The sequence below is a fragment of the Orcinus orca genome, chromosome 16, assembly GCF_937001465.1.
Source record: "Orcinus orca chromosome 16, mOrcOrc1.1, whole genome shotgun sequence".
Taxonomy (NCBI): Eukaryota; Metazoa; Chordata; class Mammalia; order Artiodactyla; family Delphinidae; genus Orcinus; species Orcinus orca.
Genome location: NC_064574.1, coordinates 18,475,090 through 18,498,114, shown reverse-complemented (window position 1 = coordinate 18,498,114; position 23,025 = coordinate 18,475,090). Strand labels below are relative to the sequence as shown.

Genomic DNA, 23,025 nt, shown 5'->3' with positions numbered 1-23,025 from the left:
ACCCAACACACACACACACACACACACACACACACACACACACACACACACACACACACACACACACACACACACACACACCACCTAACAGTAAGAGAAAGACTCTCTTTGGAGAGTGACAGGGACGCTTCAAGGCCTGTATGGAGAAACTAGGGGCATACTGGAAACATGTGCCTGCAGCTCTGGGGAAGACTATGAGAAAGCTGAATCCACTGGGAGCAGAGGAAACAGGGAGCCGCCATGGCCATGTCTGTGGAGGTTAGGGAGAAGACCCAGCGCAAGCCAGTGCAGGGAGTGTGGCAGGCATTCGACTTCTGAGAGCTGCTAGATGCAGGAACTAACTCTAGGTCACAAAGGGACATTGAAGAGATGCTGACACTAGGATCCTGAGTTGTGATGATTCACCTATTATTTGGGGGTTTCTTTTCCTTTCGTATCTATGCCCTTTAGGTGACTGTGGACATCATTCTGGTGAGCAGTAAGTAAGTCAGTGACAGACTCAACTGACCAGTGATGTTTTCCCCAAATTTATATATGGGGTTGGGATCAGAAGAGGGAAAGGAGCCCATTAAGCTCTTCACTGTCCTTTGGTGGGGGTACCTCTAGACATCAGAAGACACTGTGGGGTAGTGGAAAGAGTGCAGGCTGATGTTTAATTTCTCTTTTTCTCCCTCTGACCCATCCCCTACTCCTCTCTCCTCTCCCCTCCTCTCCTCTCCTCTCCTCTCTGCTCCTTCCCTTTCCTTCCCCTATACCTATTTGTAAAATATTACCATCAACTAGGCCAGAAAAATGTCTTATTTTCTCCCAAAGATACTGTATATGCAAACACTGATCAGCACCCCTACCCCCTGCCCACTGCCACTACATCTGAGTTTTGCCTCTTGGAAGGAAATGGTGATCACCTGATGTCTGTTGGTTGGGTCTGACGGATGGTTTTGATAGAGGCGAGAGATGATGAAGATACTCAGAAGACGATAAAACCACACAAAGGGTTCACTTTATCCTTGCTGCCAGCCTGAAAACAGAAAGCCCTTTCCTCCCTCCCAGAAAGTCACACATTTCAGAAATAGCTGTTGAGAGGGAAGTGAAATTTCTTCACAAGCTCGCAGACAATGGTGACGTGGGTTAAGTCAGGCTTTAGAAAGAACAAAATTGGAAGAGCATATCTGACTTACAAATCAGTGGCGAAGAATGAGAACATGCAGGGTCTACCAAAGAGGAATGCAATTCTCTTAAATTGGTTACTTTTTTCAGGGAGACTGGCCCAAACTCACCTCTGTCTCTAAAGCGTCTGCGACTCCGAGAACGTGTCAATGATCTTACATGTGCAATGTGCTCACTCACCCCCAGAGAAATCAAACCTCATGTTTGGCCTCATCCAACAGCAGCTAGCTTGTCACAGACACAAAACGTGGCCTCGCTTTATAGATGATGATGATGATGACTCTGAGGGCTCTGGACCCCCAATATTATCGTGGACCTTCCCTCCTCCCTAGCCGCTCCAACCAGAAAATCAGTAGCTGGACGAGAACCGAAACTCTTCAGTCATTCTGCTGGGAGCCTGAGTAAAGGAATGATCCTACAGAACAAAGATGTCAAGAAAGAACAGGTCCTACCAATAAGATGTCCTGGTCAAACGGGGTCCTGGCTGATTCTGAACAGAACCATGAGACACACAGAGACATTCTGGTGCCAGAACGGCTAGAAGAAGGCCGACTACTTGTAGAGCGAAACTGATGGCTGGAAATAAGGACACTGTCTTCATTTGTTTACTTCATGCGTTTATATTCATGGGACTCCTTAGAGTAGAAGCTGGAATTTGTCTTTGGGGCATTCCGTCCCTTTGTTCTGGTGGGGACAAGTTTCACAAGCTGTTTTTGTCTCAGGGATGAAAGCAGGTGCGGGTCCTCATTATTGGGCTTGTCCTGAACTCTGTGAGTAACCAAACCCAGAGCTTCAGGCTGAGGAGTTAGTAGTTTGTTGAAGAATGGACTAAACGGTCTCTTTAAATTGGGGGCAGGGCAGGCTGCAGCACAGTTCATTATAATGTAGATAAGTGTTTTGTTTGCTTTGGCAGTCTGGGGAGTGGGAGGGTGGAGACCAAGGCTGGAATCCTGGCATTGAAACTGAGATGGGCAGTAGGCACAGGGACATGGTGGCTAAGGTACAGTAGGTAGGAGGACCCCCTGTTTGGAGGAATAAGTGTGTACCCCAGGGACAGCGAGAGCAGATATTCTTCAACTTTCCCTAATGACTATTTCCTCTCCCTCTCTGCAACTCCTCTGTGTCGTCTTCAAGCCTCCTGTATGTCTGATAAACAGAAGATGTCGATGTAATGAATTTGGGGGATCAGCAAAGAACCTGCACCCTGGCTTTCATGAGCAATGCACGCAACAGGAGATAACTGTGCGCGCTGACCAGAGGTGCCGGGAGGACATCCCGCTGAGAGGCGACAAGCAGCAACAATCCAGCTGGGAAGGTTCTATGGGATGTGGAGTAAGAAGGAGCCTTCCCCCAGGGCTGTCACACCCTCAGAGGTGGCTCTATCCCTTTGACGCTGAGGATGCATCTATCCCTTGGGATGCTGCTGCTTGACCAAAGAAAAGTCAAGGATGAATGAAGGTGAAAGGAACGACGCATTGCTTTCCTGCGTCTCTATTTGTGGGCTCACCCGCGTCCCCGGGGCTCCCCTGTAATCTTGATGACGTGACCAATCACAACAGAGCAGCTATCTCTGAGACGCATCACACATGGACTCCCATGGTACTCCAAGGAACCCCTGCCCCCACAAGAAACTTGCCGTCTTGGGGCTGCTCGCCAAGCAGATACACATGCCCTTCAGACACCAACACAATGAGCCACCGCTGGCCCCAAATTTCAGGATCTCAACAGTTACATCAGAAGGTCCCTGCTCAGACGCCATCAGCAGAGAACGGACTTGGCCATATGGCAGTGTTGGGGCCCCCTGGGGTTGACAGGGTCTGCAGGGCAGCGACCAAAACTCACCGTCTTTTGATGGTGAGCATCACGCCCAGGAGAATGATGATGAACATGAGGAGGCCGGCGACCACGCCGGCCATCTTCACAGTGTTGTCCACCTGCTTCTCGGGCTCCACGGTGTTGGAATTCTGAGTGGAGGCACCTTGGAGGGAAAGGGGAAGAAGAAAGATAATTGAAAAGCCTCACATACGTGACTAGACGCAATCATAACAACAACAGGTTCCATTCACTGAGTCCTAACTATATGCCAGGCACTGTGCTGAGGACATTATACACATTGACCCATTTAACCCTTTTGAGGATTAATTCCTTGAGATATTGAATTATTATTATTATAGCCTTTTCTGTAGAGGAAGAAATTGAGATGCAGAGAAACTGAGTTGCCCAAGGTTACACAACCACTATGCTGGATAAGGGTAACCCTTATCCTCCCATGAGATTAAGCAGACAATTTTATCCCTCATAATGGTTTGTCCCTAGGATCAGACAATGGAACTATGGTGTGAATCTTAGGTTCATGGAATTATTCCAAATCCTAATTAATTCTTTCAGGTAAATGGCGAAAACAACAGCTTTGTATAAGGGTAACACAATGAAAAGCACTGGATTTTTAAAGATAAAAACATAACTTTTAAATTTTGTGCCTTATAGGAAACAAATGGTGGGGATTAAAGGGAATTGCCTTGGTTTCAGAAAATGCTTATATCTGCTAACTCCATTTTTGGATTTCATGCTGATGCTACGTGCTCTGCCAGCTACTAACACACTGACTCGAGTCCACATCAAGGAAGACTGAGAACTGGGCACTTACTATACCCTCTGCCCTGTGCTGGGCCGTTTTGTGGACCCGGCTTGGCCAATCCTTGCAAATATTCCCTAAAGTATATATTGATTTTCCCATTTTATAGATGAGAAGACAAAGGGAGCTTGCTAAAAGTCACATGGCTGATAAAGTTCAGGGCCAGGATTACACAGGTTTTCTGTAAGTCTAGGTCTCAAAAGTCAGAAGCCTTGAATTCAACTTTCATGTCCTCTAGTCCCTCAATCCTTCTCCTCCCAGACAACCATTTGGCTAATGCCATAGCAAAAGGAAGGAGCCAAAGAATGCCTAAGCCCGGCCTCTTCATGCAGTGCACCAGGGACAGAGGCAACTTCTCATCCCAGGAACCTGTGTGAACCTTCTAGAGTGTGGTCCTGGACCAGCATCTCCGTGAATTCTTCCCAATGATCCCATGTTCATGTGAGGCAGCTTAAATCCAAAGCATCCTTTCCCTGACCCATCCCTACTTTTCTACCACATCAGAATCAGCTCATCCATGACCAGTGACACCACCTTCCCTGGTTGCCCCAGGAGCATTCCTCTCTCTCTTCTCCAAATTCTGATAACACACTGTACCACTTGGTACAGATCTCAATGTGCTGATGTTATTAGTGATTTGTTTCCCCATCTGTCTCCGCCAGTGGTCTGCAAGCTCCTTGGGGGCAAGAGGAAGCGTCCTTTATCTTTGTTTCCTCATGTTAGCACAGGATCTGGCTCATAATTGGTGTTCCCTTAACATCTGTGGTGGTTTAATGTTTAGCTGAAGGGATGACATCTCTGCCCACACACATTTGTTCTCATGAAACCAGACTGAGTTTCTCCTTTTCTTCAGCCATGTGTTCACAGAACCCAGCTGAGTTGAAGGGATGCTAATGCCCATAAGCTATGATTTTGATTCTCCAAACTCAGGGATGTTTCAGACCAGTCCTCCGGCACATCCCCTCTTCCTGATTAAGAGCGTCAAGTGTTTCCTTTACCACAGCACTTTCCCCAGACTCTCTTGTAACTTAGAAAAACTGGGTTCACTTAGTCAAGTCTCCCTAGTGGGAACGGCAAGTCTTCAAGAGCAGAGAGTGCGTCCTAGTCGTCTCTCTAAAGCCAGTGTCTAGCACAGGCCTCCCTCCTCCCCATTGTTTGTTTACAGATGATGGCTGAACGGCAGAAAGGCTAGTGGACCACAGTCGTTTGCTTCATTTATTCATTCAAGCACTCATTAACTTGCTACTAAGCATCCCTGTTCTGTGTGCCCAACTATGCCATCAACAGGGTCAGAGATCCTTCTCCTGGAAGGACTTACACATAAGGGATTTTATTCAGGTCCCCTCACCAGCTAGAGACAAACCCAGCTCATCAAATCGCAGGATGGTCTGAGCAGGCTCTGCCTGTTTACAGCCAAAGAATTCCTGGCGGAGTTGGCCAACCTCATAGGAAGGCGGGTCTCACATTCCAGAGTGCAGGCAAGTCCTGAGTAGCCTCCATTTTCACGTTTGGAGACAAGATTTCTGAGACATGTCTAGTCCCCCAGACACAGAACATGACTAAGCATAAAGGAGGCTGAGCACCTCAGACCATAATTTCCTGAATAGTGTCAGAGTCTTTTTTACTTGGCTTTGGAGGAAGTGCTGGCTCTGGAGCATTCACTCACTGATGTAGTAATGGCTAAACTTTACCTAACACCTGCTAGGAGATCCTGTTCTAGAGACTGGGGGCACAAAGGCAAAGCCATGGAGAGGATCCTGTTACCCTGGGAACGCTGTTCTTAGCTTGTTCTAATGAGAGTCACACTGCATTCCTTCCATGAATAATCACAAGTACCCACTGTATGCTGGGCATTTAGTAACACAATGGTGAGCAAAACAGGCACAGTCCCTGCCCTCGAAGAGCCTACAATGAGTTGTGAGTGGGGTTGAGGGAACAGAATTAATGAAGAATCAATAAGAGGAAGCTTTCAACTCTGTCAATAGAAAGGCACATGACACATAATTGGGAAATGAATCACTTCCGGGAGGAAGTGGCCCATGGGGTGGGCTCCAAGGGAGGACAGGTTATAACTAGGCAAATAGAGCACCACGAGAAAAGCACACAGTGGTGGCATGGGAAACAGCACTGGCTAAAGCCGTCTGATGGAGGCAAGGAGCCTGGTGCATTCAAGATATGAAAGAACTGTGGCGTAATGAGGGCGAGAAGGCAGGGAGAGCATGGTGAGAGCAGCTGGCGAGGGCAGCAGGGGCCAGTCCATGCAGGACATTATAGGCCACAGTGTGAGCTTTTGTTTTATACCCCAAGAAACACAGGGAGTCATTTAAGTGCTGTTCATAGAGGTACGATATGGTCAGATTTGTATTTCCAACGGACTGTTCCAGTTTCTTTGAGAAGCCAGAGTGGATTGGAGAGATGCATTTTGAAACTATTATAGTCATCCAGATGGGAGATAATAGTTGATTGAACTCAGGTGATGGTCGTGAAGATGGAAAGATGCAATAAAAGAGATAATTACCTGAAATAGATATAAATAAAACTGGTTGATGGACGGGATACAGGGCATAAGGGAAAGAGAACTGAATTCTTGAGGGTGACCGTAACAAGGTGGATAACGGTGATACTTAAAGGTTCAAGAAACAATTAAAAAGCAATAGAGTTAGAAGGAAAATATGTGTTTGGGGCAATTAGAGCTTGTAAGATACTCTAGAAAAGTAGGCAGTTAAAAATGCAGGTCTGAAGCTCTTAAAGGCAGCCTAAGCTGGAAGTAAAACTGTGTGACTCACATGCACATAGATGGTATCTGAAGCATGGGGGCTGATGAAGTCATCCAGAGAAAGAACGAAGAGTGGAAGAGGAGGACCTTCAAGATGGCGGAAGAGTAAGACGCGGAGATCACCCTCCTCCCCACAGATACACCAGAAATACATCTACACGTGGAACAACTCCTACAGAACACCTACTGAACGCTGGCAGAAAACCTCAGACCTCCCAAAAGGCAAGAAACCCCCCACGTACCTGGGTAGGGAAAAAGAAGAAAGAATAAACAGAGACAAAAGAACAGGGACAAGACCTGCACCAGTGGGAGGGAGCTGTGAAGGAGGAACGGTTTCCACACACTAGAAGCCCCTTCGCGGGCGGAGACTGCGGGTGGCGGAGGGGGAAAGCTTCGGAGCCGCGGCGGAGAGCACAGCCACAGGGGTGCGGAGGGCAAAGCAGAGAGATTCCCGCACAGAGGATCAGGGCCGACCGGCACTCACCAGCCCGGGAGGCTTGTCTGCTCACCCGCCGGGGCGGGCGGGGCTGCGAGCTGAGGCTCGGCTTCGGTCCGAGCACAGGGAGAGGACTGGGGTTGGCGGCGTGAACACAGCCTGAAGGGGGTTAGTGCGCCACGGCTAGCCGGGAGGGAGTCCGGGGAAAAGTCTGGAGCTGCCGAAGAGGCAAGAGACTTTTTCTTACCTCTTTGTTTCCTGGTGCGCGAGGAGAGGGGATTAAGAGTGCCGCTTAAAGGAGCTCCAGAGACGGGCGCGAGCCGCGGCTAAAAGCGGGGACCCCAGAGACGGGCATGAGACGCTAAGGCTGCTGCTGCCGCCACCAAGAAGCCCGTCTGCAAGCACAGGTCACTATCCACACCCCGCTTCCGGGGAGCGTGTGCGGCCCGCCACTGCCAGGGTCACGGGATCCAGGGACAACTTACCCGGGAGAACGCACGGCGCGCCTCAGGCTGGTGCAACGTCACGCCGGCCTCTGCCGCTGCAGGCCCGCCCGGCACTCCGTGCCCCGCCCTCCCCTTGGCCTGAGTGAGCCACAGACCCCGAAACAGCTGCTCCTTTAACCCCGTCCTGTCTGAGCTAAGAACAGACGCCCTCCAGCGACCTAGGCGCAGAGGCGGGGCCAAATCCAAAGCTGAGCCCCGGCAGCTGTGCGAACAAAGAAGCGAAAGGGAAATCCCTCCCAGCTGCCTCAGGGGCAGCGGATTAAAGCTCCACAATCAACTTGATGTACCTGCATCTGTGGAATACCTGAATAGACAAGGAATCATCCCAAATTGAGGAGGTGGACTTTGGGAGCAACGATATATAAATTTCTTTCCCTTTTTCTGTTTTTTGTGAGTGTGTATGTGTATGCTCCTGTGTGTGATTTTGTCTGTATAGCTTTGCTTTTACTATTTGTCCTAGGGTTCTGTCTGTCCGTTTTTTTTTATTACTTAAAATTTTTTTCTTAATTATTATTTTTTATTTTAATAACTTTTATTTTACTTTATTTTAATTTAATTTAATTTTATCTTCTTTCTTTCTTTGTTTCCTCCCTTTTATTCTGAGCCGTGTGGAGGACAGGCTCTTGGTGCTCCAGCCAGGCGTCAGTGCTGTGCCACTGAGGTGGGAAAGCCAACTTCAGGACACTGGTCCACAAGAGACCTCCCAGCTCCACGTAATATCAAACGGCGAAAATCTCCCAGAGATCTCCATCTCAACACCAGCACCCAGCTTCACTCAACGACCAGCAACCTACAGTGCTGGACACCCTATGCCAAACAACTAGCAAGACAGGAACAAAACCCCACCCATTAGCAGAGAGGCTGCCTAAAATCCTAAGTCCACATACACCCAAAAAACACCACCAGACGTGGACCTTCCCACCAGAAAGAAAAGATCCAGCCTCATCCACCAGAACATAGGCACTAGTCCCCTCCACCAAGAAGCCTACACAACCCACTGAACCAAACTTAGCCACTGGGGACAGACACCAAAAACAACAGGAACAACGAACGTGCAGGCTGCGAAAAGGAGACCCCAAACACAGTTAACTTAATCAAAATGAGAAGACAGAAAAAAACACAGCAGATGAAGGAGCAAGGCAAAAACCCACCAGACCAAACAAATGAAGAGGAAATAGGCAGTCTACCTAAAAAAGAATTCAGAGTAATGATAGTAAAGATGATCCGAAATCTTGGAAATAGAATAGAAAAAATACAAGAAACGTTTAACAAGGACCTAGAAGAACTAAAGAGCAAACAGTGATGAAAAACAAAATAAATGAAATTAAAAATTCTCTAGAAGGGATCAATAGCAGAATAACTGAGGCAGAAGAACAGATAAGTGACCTGGAAGATAAAATAGTGGAAATAACTACTGCAGAGCAGAATAAAGAAAAGAGAATGAAAAGGATCGAGGACAGTCTAAGAGACCTCTGGGACAACATTAAACGCACCAACATTCAAATTATAGGGGTCCCAGAAGAAGAAGAGAAAAAGAAAGTGACTGAGAAAATATTTGAAGAGATTATAGTTGAAAACTTCCCTAATACAGGAAAGGAAATAGTTAATCAAGTCCAGGAAGCACAGGGAGTTCCATACAGGATAAATCCAAGGAGAAACACACAAAGACACATGTTAATTAAAGTATCAAAAATTAAATACAAAGAACAAATATTAAAAGCAGCAAGGGAAAAACAACAAATAACACTTAACGGAATCCCCATAAGGTTAACAGCTGATCTTTCAGCCAGAAGGGAGTGGCAGGACATATTTAAAGTGATGAAGGAGAAAAACCTACAACCAAGATTACTCTACCCAGCGAGGATCTCATTTAGACTTGATGGAGAAATTAAAACCTTTACAGACAAGCAAAAGCTAAGAGAATTCAGCACCACCAAACCAGCTTTACAACAAATGGTAAAGGAACTTCTCTAGGCAGGAAACACAAGAGAAGGAAAACACCTACAATAATAAACCCAAAACAATTAAGAAAATGGTAATAGGAACATACATATCAATAATTACCTTAAATGTAAATGGATTAAATGCTCCAACCAAAAGACACAGATTGGCTGAATGGATACAAAAACAAGACCCATATATATACTGTCTACAAGAGACCCACTTCAGACCTAGGGACACATACAGACTGAAAGTGAGCGGATGGAAAAAGATATTCCATGCAAATGGAAATCAAAAGAAAGCTGGAGTAGCAATTCTCATATCAGACAAAATAGACTTTAAAAAAAAGAGTATTACAAGAGACAAAGAAGGACACTACATAATGATCAAGGGATCGATCCAAGAAGAAGATGTAACAATTGTAAATATTTATGCACCCAACATAGGAGCACCACAATACATAAGGCAAATACTAACAGCCATAAGAGGGGAAATCGACAGTAACACAATCATAGTAGGGGACTTACACACCCCACTTTCACCAATGGACAGATCATCCAAAATGAAAATAAATAAGGAGACACAAGCTTTAAATGATACATTAAACAAGATGGACTTCACTGATATTTATAGGACGTTCCATCCAAAAACAACGGAATACACATCCTTCTCAAGTGCTCATGGGACATTTTCCAGGGTAGATCATATCTTGGGTCACAAATCAAGCCTTGGTAAATTTAAAAAAATTGAAATCGTATCAAGTATCGTTTCTGACCACAACTCTGTGAGACTAGATATCAATCACAGGAAAAAACCTGTAAGAAATACAAACACATGGAGGCTAAACAACACACTACTTAACCAAGAGATCACTGAAGAAATCAAAGAGGAAATCAAAAAATACCTAGAAACAAATGACAATGAAAACACGACGACCCAAAACCTATGGAACGCAGCAAAAGCAGTTCTAAGAGGGAAGTTTATAGCAATACAATCCTACCTTAAGAAACAGGAAACATCACAAAAAAAGAACCTAACCTTACACCTAAAGCAATTAGAGAAAGAAGGACAAAGAAACACCAAAGTTAGCAGAAGGAAAGAAATCATAAAGATCAGATCAGAAATAAATGAAAAAGAAATGAAGGAAACGATAGCAAAGATCAATAAAACTAAAAGCTGGTTCTTTGAGAAGATAAACAAAATTGATAAACCATTAGCCACACTTATCAAGAAAAAAAGGGAGAAGACTCAAATCAATAGAAATAGAAATGAAAAAGGAGAAGTAACAACTGACACTGCAGAACTACAAAGGATCATGAGATATTACTACAAGCAACTCTATGCCAATAAAATGGACAACCTGGAAGAAATGGACAAATTCTTAGAAATGCACAACCTTCCGAGACAGAGCTAGGAAGAAATAGAAAATATGAACAGAGCAACCACAAGCACTGAAATTGAAACTGTGATTACAAATCTTCCAACAAACAAAAGCCCAGGACCAGATGGCTTCACAGTGAGTTCTATCAAACATTTAGAGAAGAGCTAACACCTATCCTTCTCAAACTCTTCCAACATATAGCAGAGGGAGGAACACTCCCAAACTCATTCTACGAGGCCACCATCACCCCGATACCAAAACCAGACAAGGATGTCACACAGAAAGAAAACCACAGGCCAATATCACTGATGAACATAGATGCAAAAATCCTCAACAAAATACTAGCAAACAATCTAACAGCACATTAAAAGGATCATACACTATGATCAAGTGGGTTTTATCTTGGAATGCAAGGCTTCTTCAATATACACAAATCAATCAACATGATACACCATATTAACAAATTGAAGGAGAAAAACCATATGATCATCTCAATAGATGCAAAGAAAGCTTTCAACAAAATTCAACACCCATTTATGATAAAAATCCTCTAGAAAGTAGGCATAGAGGGAACTTTCCTCAACATAATAAAGGCCTTATTGGACAAACCCACAGCCAACATTGTCCTCAATTGTGAAAAACTGAAACCATTTCCACTAAGATCAGGAACAAGACAAGGTTGCCCACTCTCACCACTATTATTGAACATACTTTTGGAGGTTTTAGCCACCAGCAATCAGAGAAGAAAAAGAAATAAAAGGAATTCAAATTGGAAAAGAAGAAGTAAAGTTATCACTGTTTACAGATGACATGATACTATACATAGAGAATCCTAAAGATGCTACCAGAAAACTACTAGAGCTAATCAATGACTCTGCTAAAGTAGCAGGATACAAAATTAATGCACAGAAATCTCTTGCATTCCTATACACTAATGATGAAAAATCTGAAAGTGAAATTAAGAAAACACTCCCATTTACCATTGCAACAAAAAGAATAAAATAACTAGGAAAAAACCTACCTCAGGAGACAAAAGACCGGTATGCAGAAAATTATAAGACATTGATGAAAGAAATTAAAGATGATACAAATAGTTGGAGAGATATACCATGTTCTTGGATTGGAAGAATCAACATTGTGAAAATGACTCTACTACCCAAGGCAATCTACAGATTCAATGCAATCCCTATCAAACTACCACTGGCATTTTCACAGAACTACAACAAAAAATTTCACAATCTGTATGGAAAGACAAAAGACCCTGAATAGCCAAAGCAATCTTGAGAAAGAAAAACGGAGCTGGAGGAATCAGGCCCCCTGACTTCACACTATACTACAAAGCTACAGTAATCAAGACAGTATGGTACTGGCACTGAAACAGAAATATAGATCAATGGAACAGGATAGAAAGCCCAGAGATAAACCCACGCACATATGAGCACCTTATCTTTGATAAAGGAGGCAAGACCATACAGTGGAGTAAAGACATCCTCTTCAATAAGTGGTGCTGGGAAAACTGGACAGCTACATGTAAAAGAATGAAATTACAACACTCCCTAACACCATACACAAAAATAAGCTCAAAATGGATTAAAGACCTAAATGTAAGGCCAGACACCGTCAAACTCTTAGAGGAAAACATAGGCAGAACACTCTATGACATAAATCACAGCAAGATCCTTTTTGACCCACCTCCTAGAGAAATGGAAATAAAAACAAAAATAAACAAATGGGACCTAATGAAACTTAAAAGCTATTACACAGCAAAGGAAACCATAAAAACGACGAAAAGACAACCCTCAGAATGGGAGAAAATATTTGTAAATGAAGCAACTTACAAAGGATTAATCTCCAAAATTTTCAAGCAGCTCATGCAGCTCAATATTAAAAAAACAAACAACCCAATCCAAAAATGTGCAGAAGACCTAAACAGACATTTCTCCAAAGAAGATATACAGATTGCCAACAGACACATGAAAGAATGCTCAACATCATTACTCATTAGAGAAAGGCAAATCAAAACTACAATGAGATATCATCTCACACCAGTCAGAATGGCCATCATCAAAAAATCTAGAAACAGGACTTCCCTGGTGGCACAGTGGTTGAGAGTCTGCCTACTGATGTGGGGGACATGGGTTCGTGCCCCGGTCTGGGAGCGTCCCGCATGCCGCGGAGTGGCTGGGCCCGTGAGCCATGGCCGCTGAGCCTGCGTATCTGGAGCCTGTGCTCCGCAATCGGAGGGGCCGCAGCAGTGAGAGGCCTGCGTACCACAAAAAAAAAAAAAAAAAAAATCTAGAAACAATAAATGCTGGAGAGGGTGTGGAGAAAAGGGAACCCTTTTGCACTGTTGGTGGGAATGTAAATTGATACAGCCACTAAGGAGAACAGTATGGACATTCCTTAAAAATCTAAAAGTAGAACTACCATACGACCTAGCAATCCCACTGCTGGGCATTTACCCTCAGAAAACCATAATTCAAAGAGAGTCATGTACCAAAATGTTCATTGTAGCTCTATTTACAATAGCCAGGACATGGAAGCAACCAAAGTGTCCATCAACAGATGAATGGATAAAGAAGATGTGGGACATATATACAATGGAATATTACTCAGCCATAAAAAGGAATGAAACTGAGTTATTTGTATTGAGGTGGATGGACCTAGAGACTGTCATACAGAGTGAAGTAAGTCAGAAAGAGAAAAACAAATACCGTATGCTAACACATATATATGGAATCTAAAAAAAAAAAAAAAATGGTCACGAAGAACCTAGGGGCAAGACGGGAATAAAGAGGCAGACCGACTAGAGAATGGACTTGAGGATATGGGGAGGGGGAAGGGTAAGCTGGGACAAAATGAGAGAGTGGCATGGACTTATATACACTACCAAACGTGAAATAGATAGCTAGTGGGAAGTAGCCGCACAGCACAGGGAGATAAGTTCGGTGCTTTGTGACCACCTAGAGGGGTGGGATAGGGAGTGTGGGAGAGAGGGAGATGCAAGAGGGAAGAGATATGGGGACATATGTATAACTGATTCACTTTGTTATAAAGCAGAAACTAACACACCATTGTAAAGCAATTATACTGTAATAAAGATGTTTAAAAAAATTTTAAAAAAAAAGAGTGGATGAAAAAGCAGGCCTAGATAGAGACTTGAGGGTCTGTAGTGTTTAATGAGTGTGAAGAGGAAGATAAGCCTGCACAAGAGACAGAGAAGGAGTGGCCAGACACGGAAGAAAATACCCAGGAGAGTGTAGTGTCCCAGAGCCAGGGGAAGACAGTGTTTCAAGGGAAGGAGTAACCAGCTGTGTGAAATGCTACTCCTAGGATAGAACCAAGCTCCCTACCCAAAGGAAAGTGGAGATCTTGGATGAGTATTAGAAAACCTCTCCCAGGTAAATTGCAAGATGTTCCTAAACAGAAGACCCTTCAGTGATCACCATGAACCAACAGTGGAACACACCGGAGGGTCACAGAGGAACATCCTAGACATTCAGAGAGGCCATCTGAAAGGCCACAGTCCAGCAGTTTAGACAAATTCCACGAGTTCAGCAAACAGGCATCCCAGCTGAAATCCCAGACCCTGTACAGTGAGGTTATTAGGAGGAGCCATGCTTGGTTGGTCCAACTAGATTCCAGATATAGGGATTGCCCTGGGACGTGGTAAATTCTACCTGTACTTCAGCATCCTTTTAAGGGCATTGGCTTTAGCCACGAGAGATGTGTGCCTCTGTTCCTAACGGAAGTGTGCTGACAGTGTTCAAAGGTGACACAGGTGTTGAACTGGCTCTGGGACCAAAGGCCAGATAGCACTGACGTGTGGCTCCTACGTCGGAGAGGAAGAAGAGAGGGGCAGAGACAGATGGGCTAGTCCTTCTCCTGCTGCAGTCAGGAGCTTGTCCACGGGGCTCATGTTGTAAGTGCAGATGAGAACCTGCAACAGGACTTACAGGGAAGCACATCAGGGTTCGCTAATGATGGGGCCTCCTAGCAATGCAACCAGCTCTTTCAGGCAGGTAATGAGCACCTCATCAAACAGAAGCTCAATTACTACTACTTTTTAAAATTTAGCCTAAACATATCAGTGCATTACTGAGCGCCAAAAAATGTGCTAATAAGCCCTTTTCATATATGAAGTCATTTAATCCTCACAAAACTTGACACAGAAGATGCTAGTTTTATTTTCCCTTTTATTTAGATTAGGAAACTTCACAAATGGGTGAAGTGACTTGTCCAAAGCCATATAACTGGTGAGCTGGGATTCTGTGTGCAAGGCTCACCCCCTTATCATTACAATAACTGTGCTTGATGGCGCTACTGTTAAGGAAATGCCAGCCCTGGGTCCACCTAGAGAGTTGGCCATCTGACTGGAAATCCAAGGGGTCTGGAAGCCCATTAGTAATATGGTAACTGCATTCCTTTTGCCCTAAACCCACCCTTTTCATGAGAGTTTTAAACATAGTATCAGTCCCCGGTCCCTAAAAAGCTCTGTCTCTGGCCCTGGGCGACGTCTGTCTACTAAGCAGGAACTAGAAGTCTGAGAATGGAGAGAAAGGGGGGGATTTGCATTCATCCTCTTCACCTCTGCCCTCCACTGGGAGCCAACCTAAGAACAGTCCAAGTAAATCAGAATTAGCGAGTAGGCACCAGGTGGTACATTTATCCATTTGGAGTAGCTTCAAGGCTCTACCTGAGTCCCCTGTGTGATGCAGTCATCAAAAATAATCTTGTGAACTCAGTCTGCAATGACAGGAGACTGCTGTTTCCAATACGAGGTTGCATGCCCAGCCTTATACCCCAGCCAGCTGTGCCTTCCATGCTCTGAGTACTCCCAAAGGTTGGGACAGTTCTCTCAAAGCAGCTGCTGCTGCCCCCTGCCCTTGACTCTTTGCACGAAAGCTATGGTGGCTTAGAATCTAGTCCCCTGCTAGCTCCAGCCCAGAGTGCACATCTGGCTTTCAATGTGCTACCTATCGACTGTTGCACATGGAAACCTGGCATCCAAGGCAGGGCTCTTAGTCTTTTGAAGCCTGCCTCTCTTCCTCAATATATGGGGCCCAGGTACTATGTTCCCCCCTCAACGCCCAGTCTCCTCCTATGGCACCAAACAACCATCCCAGTTTATATTCCCCAGGGACTCCTGAGACCCAGTAAGGACAATGCTTCTCTGTTCTTCTCTGCACTAGTCAGACCACTCTGGTGAGGCTTGTTCATGTGTGGACTCCAACCCCTGAGAGGACCTTCAGGGTGAAGACAGGCCAAGAGGCTTGCCGCTCAAAGTGTGGTCCAATGACCAGAAGCATCAACATCATCTGGGAACTTATTACAAATGCAGACTCTCGGTCTCCACACCAGATCTGCTGAATCAGCTCCTGCATTTTACAAGGTCTCTAGGTGATTCTGGTGCACATGAAAATCCAGACATCATTGACTTTGGAGGAGTGACAGTCAGAATCGGGATTTTTTTTGGCCTAGAGAAGGGGAAGATTCATATGAGACTGAATTCTTGCCTTAAAAATGTTGAAAGGCCATTGTGGAAGACGGAATAGATTTGGTCCCTTTAATTTTAAAGAGCAGAGCTAATACAAACCGGTAGGAGTGACAAGAGTAGATTAGGGGCCAACACAAGGAAAGGTTTTAATGTGGAAATGCCACCCAGATGAGGCTAAAGCCCAGCCCTTTGGGACACAGTGTTATGATGTCGCGAGGAGCACGAAAGCACTCGTGGTTCCCAAGTCCTATTTCAGACTGCTCACTCTGTCTCCACCGGTTCTCACCTCCTGGGCTTCCTGGATGCTTAACCAAGCCCTCAATGCCTCACTTTCATGAGATGCTGACCTTTCTTCTCGACTTATTGACCCTACCTTCCACCTCAACCCAGCATCCCTTTATTATAGTGAAACCCATGCTCAGAGGGAGAGAAATTCTCCCTGTCATCCTTAGATCCATGGGACTCCAGTGGGGCTCTATCCCCCAAACCCCCAAGTTACCTACAAAGGCAGGAGAATGTGTCGACAACGATGAAATGCACTGTCTGGGCACTCACTGTGCTCCCCAGCAAGCAGAAGGGACTGCGTGACCTTTTACACCCTTTTGATGATGAGATGCTATGGTTTTATGAGACTGGTCAAAAGCAATGGGTTTCAAATTAGAAATATATGAGCTTGCACCCAGACTCCACCCCTAACTAGTTGTGTGACCTTGATCAAAGCTGTTAACCACAATGTGACTTGATATCCTCATTTGTAAAACAGGGAGTAAATGACAAGTTCACAGGGCTTTCCTAGGGATCAAATGTAAAAACGGAGGTAAAAACGCTTAATAAACTCTGAGAATCTGCTCACGTATGTGGCATAATGATGGCACGACCTTGGAACTGGTTCCAGGTGGTAGCAGGGTTTCATGTGTCTGTCAAATGCAGGTGCACCGTGGGTGCTGCCTCCTGGCAACCTGCTGCCCAGGTTCATCCAAACCTTAGGACGAAGGCAGGCAGAGACCCCCGACTGATGCACTTGTCTTTCCTCCTATAGGCAAGGCCGGTATCAGGCTTCTACCTGGATGACTTAATGGCATTGGATGTCTGGATGTCTGTCTGGATGACTTAATGGCAAATAACATAATTTGGTAACAAGGCATTAATAATTCTTTCTCAAAGTACTCTCACTGGCTACAACCCTAATTCTATAGCTTTACTTCAGAGAATTTCCCCTGTAAAGATAATGGAGCAAAAATAGAACTTGCAGATAAAGAACATCTAATTGTAACTGTTAAAACCAAGCAAATCCCAGCGGCCGCATAACCCATGCTGGTGATCATTGCTGATGACAAAGAAAGGAAGCTGGCTCTCGGGGACACAATTCCTAAAAGCTACAGTCTTTCAAACACACAGTTGCCTCTTAGCTATCCAAGGGCATTTATCCCCACATCTACCGTGCTGGTCGTTTATGCCCATCTATTTAATGACTTCTTTTGTTGAAGAGTTTTTCCGTCTTTACTTTGGCTTTACATGCGTCTGGCACCCAGTAGAGAAAACCTCCGAAATCCTGACTCTGAGCTGCTACCTCTATGCCAGTGAAGGTTTTGAACATTGCAGGTATCTCTGAGTATTGGGGAGTTTTGCCACGAGGAGGCACCAGGGAGAAGATGAGGAAGCTGGGCAAGTCTCTGGCTCCTCTAAAGTCAGGTATGCACCATATCCCTTCTTGCTTTCCCTGGAAGTGAATTCTCAGAGTGGTAGGCTATTTTTAAGATGGAACTGAAGTCCAAGATAGGAAAGAAGTTGGTAGGAAAGCATCTGGATACTTCATTAGATTCAAGCCTCCAGACTTTACAAATTGCATCCCAAGGCACTGAGAGCATTTGTAATTGTGATCATGAACTACTTTGGCAGTCTTTGAATACTGAAACTGTAGCGAACAGGAGGGGTGCGAGAAGCCTGGGAGAAACAAATGCTGTTGTTGACCTTTTTTTTCTTAATGGAAAAATGTAGATTCCATATATTTCACACAAGGAAGTGTGATGTTGATACAGGAAAAAATATAGACTGGATGATTAAATCAGATTTTTTTCCTCACCATTTACTAAAGGACGGACTCATTACTAGCAGACCAGGCTCCACGTCAGTCAGCATCCAACCAGAAAAAGGGAAACTGTTCCAAACATTTAAAATGGAGCAAATTTACTAGAGAATTGGTACCCAGGGGTCAGGAGAGGATGGTGAGGCAACCCAGTGGGTAGCAACCTCAGGAGCCGTTACCCAGCCCAGACTAGAGAGACAAAGGTTCAACAGAGCCTAGAGGTCGGGGCCACCCAACAGAAGCTGGAACTCCCGTAGACCTATGGGAGAACTGGAGCCACAGAGGGGACACGGTCACTGCCAAAGAAGGGGCCTGAGGCCAAGAGAGAGAAGGCTTCTCCTTCCTCTCATGCTACAATTCCTGTCTCCTATTGGCCACACCCAGACACCAGTTGACATGGGGCCCAGGAAACACAGCCTACGGGGGTTACCTGCACAGCAGAGGGAAAGCAAGGGATGGATGTGAGGCCAAATGGGCCAAGGGCCAGCATGAGCTTCCTATGAACAAATGATGCTAGGTGCACCTCATTGCCACTTTTGAGAGGTGTCTGGACTTGTAAATCAGGAGGAATGTCCAGTACTGTGTCTTCACTGCAACAACGTCAAGCCCAAGCTGCAGAAATTGTGACTGGCTTTCAGGACAGCCAGGTGTTAAGTTGTATCCAGAAGATGGCAACAGCAGAGTCAGGATACCTGACCGCATGTGAAACAGCCGTATTATTAATAATAGAGTTTAAACACATTTGGATATTTTACTACAAGCCAGGCTGCCATGTTAAGCCCTTCCCATATGCTATCCCTTTTAATCATCACTACAACCCTACAAAGCAGGTTCTATAATTATACCCATTTCAGAGATGGGGAGACTGAGGCTCAGAGAGACTAAATAACAGAAGCAAGTGGCAGAGATGTGGTTTGAACCCTGGCAGTCTGGTACAGACTTTATTCTCTTTAAACCACTATACTATTCTGCCACTTCTTCAATAAATAGGGGAAGGGATTGTTCAACAAAGAAATCTGGTTGTCTTTCCTAAAAAATCTGGAAGAAAGAATCAGACTGGTTCTTTAGGGCATTCTTACGGGATCTAGAATCTTATCTTGATCAGCCAGACTAAGGCGTCTTTGTATTTACTGCTGTCCCTGCTGAGTTTGCCACCTGCTGTTATCATGCAGTTCTACTTCATACCTGCTTTTCTTCAAGATTATCACCCCTCATGCCCTCCCACCAATATATCACATTCTAATACCTAAGGGATTGATGAACATGTCATGTGAATCTTGTTATATGGGCCAAATTATACAGACTTTGCTCAAATGATATTTAAACTTGACCTTTTTAACTTAAGTTCCCTCATCCTTTTCACTTTCCTTGTACCTCAACCACCACCTCCAAGCCCTTCACACATTGAGTTTAGTTTTATTATTAATCTCTGGGCTTTCTCTGTAATATCTTTCTTGATATTTAGCAATCAAAGCATCCCATATAATCCCACAGGGAGACAAACAAGCTCAAGGTTAGGGGACTGTTTTCTGCTTTATTTCCAATATTCTTTCTTTGATCTCACGATGACTGATTTTTAAAAATTGTTGACTACCTCCCCGACACCTCAGAACAGTGCCTCCCTCACTAGATCTGGTTGATAATGGATTACTTGAGAAGGATAATTCCATCATTCTTCCAAGTGACATCACCTAGGATGTTTCTCAAGTAATAAATAAATTGCCTCAATTCATCATATGACAGTAATTGCTTTTAGCCAAGATTTAACTTAAAATCAATGTCAAGTAGCTAGAAAACACTACAGAGACTCAGGTTCTTCAAAGATAGCTCTACCCTTGCTGGGGAAGACCATTTAACAAGTACTGAGTTAAGTATAAAGTAGATACAGATTTCTAATATCCCAGACTCCAGCAACATTACCTAGCCAGTCCTAAGAGGCTGGAATTGACTTAATCACGACCTATACAACTAAAACTGCTAAATACTGCTGACAGAGTTGCCCCTTTTTTTCAGTCTTCAATGGAGGTTAGCACCCTGTGGATGGGAATAGCTTTAATTGATTGTTTGAAAGCACTCCGGCCACTCAAATAACCTGTTCCTCAAATTCTGATTCTGCCTGGTTCCATGCGTCTCCCGGATCTGTGTTTCCAGGTGGACCTTGTTTTACACAGCAAATGCTCTGTGTAGGTCAAATTCTAATTCAGTCATGTTATAGATGGTAGGAAAGTGGCCATATAAGATCCTAGCGGTGCATTTCTTCTGGGTGCAAGTAAACTCCTTTATTCTAAGGATTTTTCATGCATTTGTAATTTCGCATGATAGACTTATTTAAGAGCAGTCATGGCCGGTTGATGCCAGCTGTTGTCATTATTGACACATCCCTTGGAAGGCATGCCCTTTCAAGGCCTTCACTATCGGTGGGCTGAGAAGCCCTTTCTACTTGGTCTCAGCTGCTCCCTCTTGTGCCCAGGGGAGGCCTGGGGCATGAGTGTTGGACCCTAGCTTGTGGCCAGACTAGGACCGTAAGCTCTGCCTAGTGTTGGGGGTGACACTTCTAAGAAGCCAGAGGTGGGTGCACTTCGTAAACTGGCTTAGGTGTCAGGACACAATTAGGGTTAAAGACTGGGATGTGGGAGGCTTCTGGGAAGATGCCAGAAGAGTAAGAAGTGGAGATCACCTTCCTCCTCACAGATACACCAGAAATACATCTACACGTGGAACAACTCCTACAGAACACCTACTGAACGCTGGCAGAAGACCTCAGACCTCCCAAAAGGCAAGAAACCCCCCACGTGCCTGGGTAGGGCAAAAGAAAATAGAATAAACAGAGACAAAAGAACAGGGACGGGACCTGCACCAATGGAAGGGAGCCGTGAAGGAGGAAAGGTTTCCACACACTAGGAAGCCCCTTCGCTGGCGGAGACTGCGGGTGGCGGAGGGGGGGAAGCTTCAGAGCTGCGGAGGAGAGCGCAGCCACAGGGGTGCGGAGGGCAAAGCGGAGAGATTCCCGCACAGAGGATCAGGGCCGACCGGCACTCACCAGCCCGGGAGGCTTGTCTGCTCACCCGCTGGGGCGGGCGGGGCTGCGAGCTGAGGCTCGGCTTCGGTAGGAGCGCAGGGAGAGGACTGGTGTTGGCGGCGTGAACACACCCTGCAGGGGGTTAGTGCACCACGGCTAGCCGGGAGGGAGTCCGGGGAAAAGTCTGGAGCTGCCGAAGAGGCAAGAGACTTTTTCTTACCTCTTTGTTTCCTGGTGCGCGAGGAGAGGGGATTAAGAGCGCCGCTTAAAGGAGCTCCAGAGACGGGCGCGAGCCGCGGCTAACAGCGCGGACCCCAGAGACGGGCATGAGACGCTAAGGCTGCTGCTGCCGCCACCAAGAAGCCTGTGTGCGAGCACAGGTCACTCTCCACACCCCCCTTCCGGGGAGCCTGTGCAGCCCGCCACTGCCAGGGTCACGGGATCCAGGGTCAACTCCTCCGGGAGAACACACGGCGCGCCTCAGGCTGGTGCAACGTCACGCTGGCCTCTGCCGCCGCAGGCCCGCCCCGCACTCCGTGCCCCTCCCTCCCCCGCACCTGAGTGAGCCACAGACCCCGAAACAGCTGCTCCTTTAACCCCGTCCTGTCTAAGCTAAGAACAGACGCCCTCCGCCAACCTACACGCAGAGGCGGGGCCAAATCCAAAGCTGAGCCCCCGGGAGCTGTGAGAACAAAGAAGAGAAAGGGAAATCCCTCCCAGCAGCCTCAGGAGCAGCGGATTAAAGCTCCACAATCAACCTGATGTACCTGCATCTGTGGAATACCTGAATAGACAACGAATCATCCCCAATTAAGGACGTGGACTTTGAGAACAAGATTTATGATTTTTTTCCCCTTTTCCTCTTTTTCTGAGTGTGTATGTGTATGCTTCTGTTTGAGATTTTGTCTGTATAGCTTTGCTTCCACCATTTGTCCGAAGGTTCTATCCGTCCATTAAAAAATTTTTTTTTTCTTAATAATTATTTTTTATTTAAATAACTTTATTTTACTGTTTCTTTCTTTCCTTCCTTCCCTCCTTTAGACAAGGAATCATCCCAAATTGAGGAGGTGGACTTTGAGAGCAAGATTTATGATTTTTTTCCTTTTTCCTCTTTTTGTGAGTGTGTATGTGTATGCTTCTGTGTGAGATTTTGTCTGTATAGCTTTGCTTCCACCATTTGTCCTAAGGTTCTATCCGTGCGGTTTTTTTTTTGTTGGTTCTTCTAACATTTTTTTCTTTCTTTTTCTCTTAATAATTATTTTTTATTTTAATAACTATTATATTTTATCTTACTTTATTTTATTTTACTTTATCTCCGTTCTTTTTTTCTTCCTTCCCTCCTTCCTTCCTTCCTCCCTCCCTCCTTTCTTTCATTCATTCTTTCTTTCTTTCTCTCTTTCTACATCTACTAATTCTTTCTTTCTAATTTTTCCTCTCTTTTATTCTGAGCCGTGTGGATGAAAGGCTCTTGGTGCAGCTGCCAGGAGTCAGTGCTGTGCCTCTGAGGTGGGAGAGCCAACTTCAGGACACTAGTCCACAAGAGACCTCCCAGCTCCACATAATATCAAACGGTGAAAAACT

At 45.3% G+C, this 23,025-nt stretch overlaps 1 protein-coding gene across 12 annotated transcripts in view; it reads right to left on the bottom strand.

Moving 5' to 3' along the window:
- PTPRT (protein tyrosine phosphatase receptor type T) overlaps nucleotides 1-23,025 on the bottom strand; it is a 1,087,126-nt gene that overhangs the window by 161,084 nt on the left and 903,017 nt on the right. For all 12 annotated transcript variants that reach the window (XM_049698694.1, XM_049698695.1, XM_012534093.3 and 9 more), the window contains one exon: nucleotides 3,010-3,145. In XM_049698694.1, coding sequence (XP_049554651.1) covers nucleotides 3,010-3,145 — 136 coding nt within the window. The remainder of the gene's footprint in view (nucleotides 1-3,009; nucleotides 3,146-23,025) is intronic.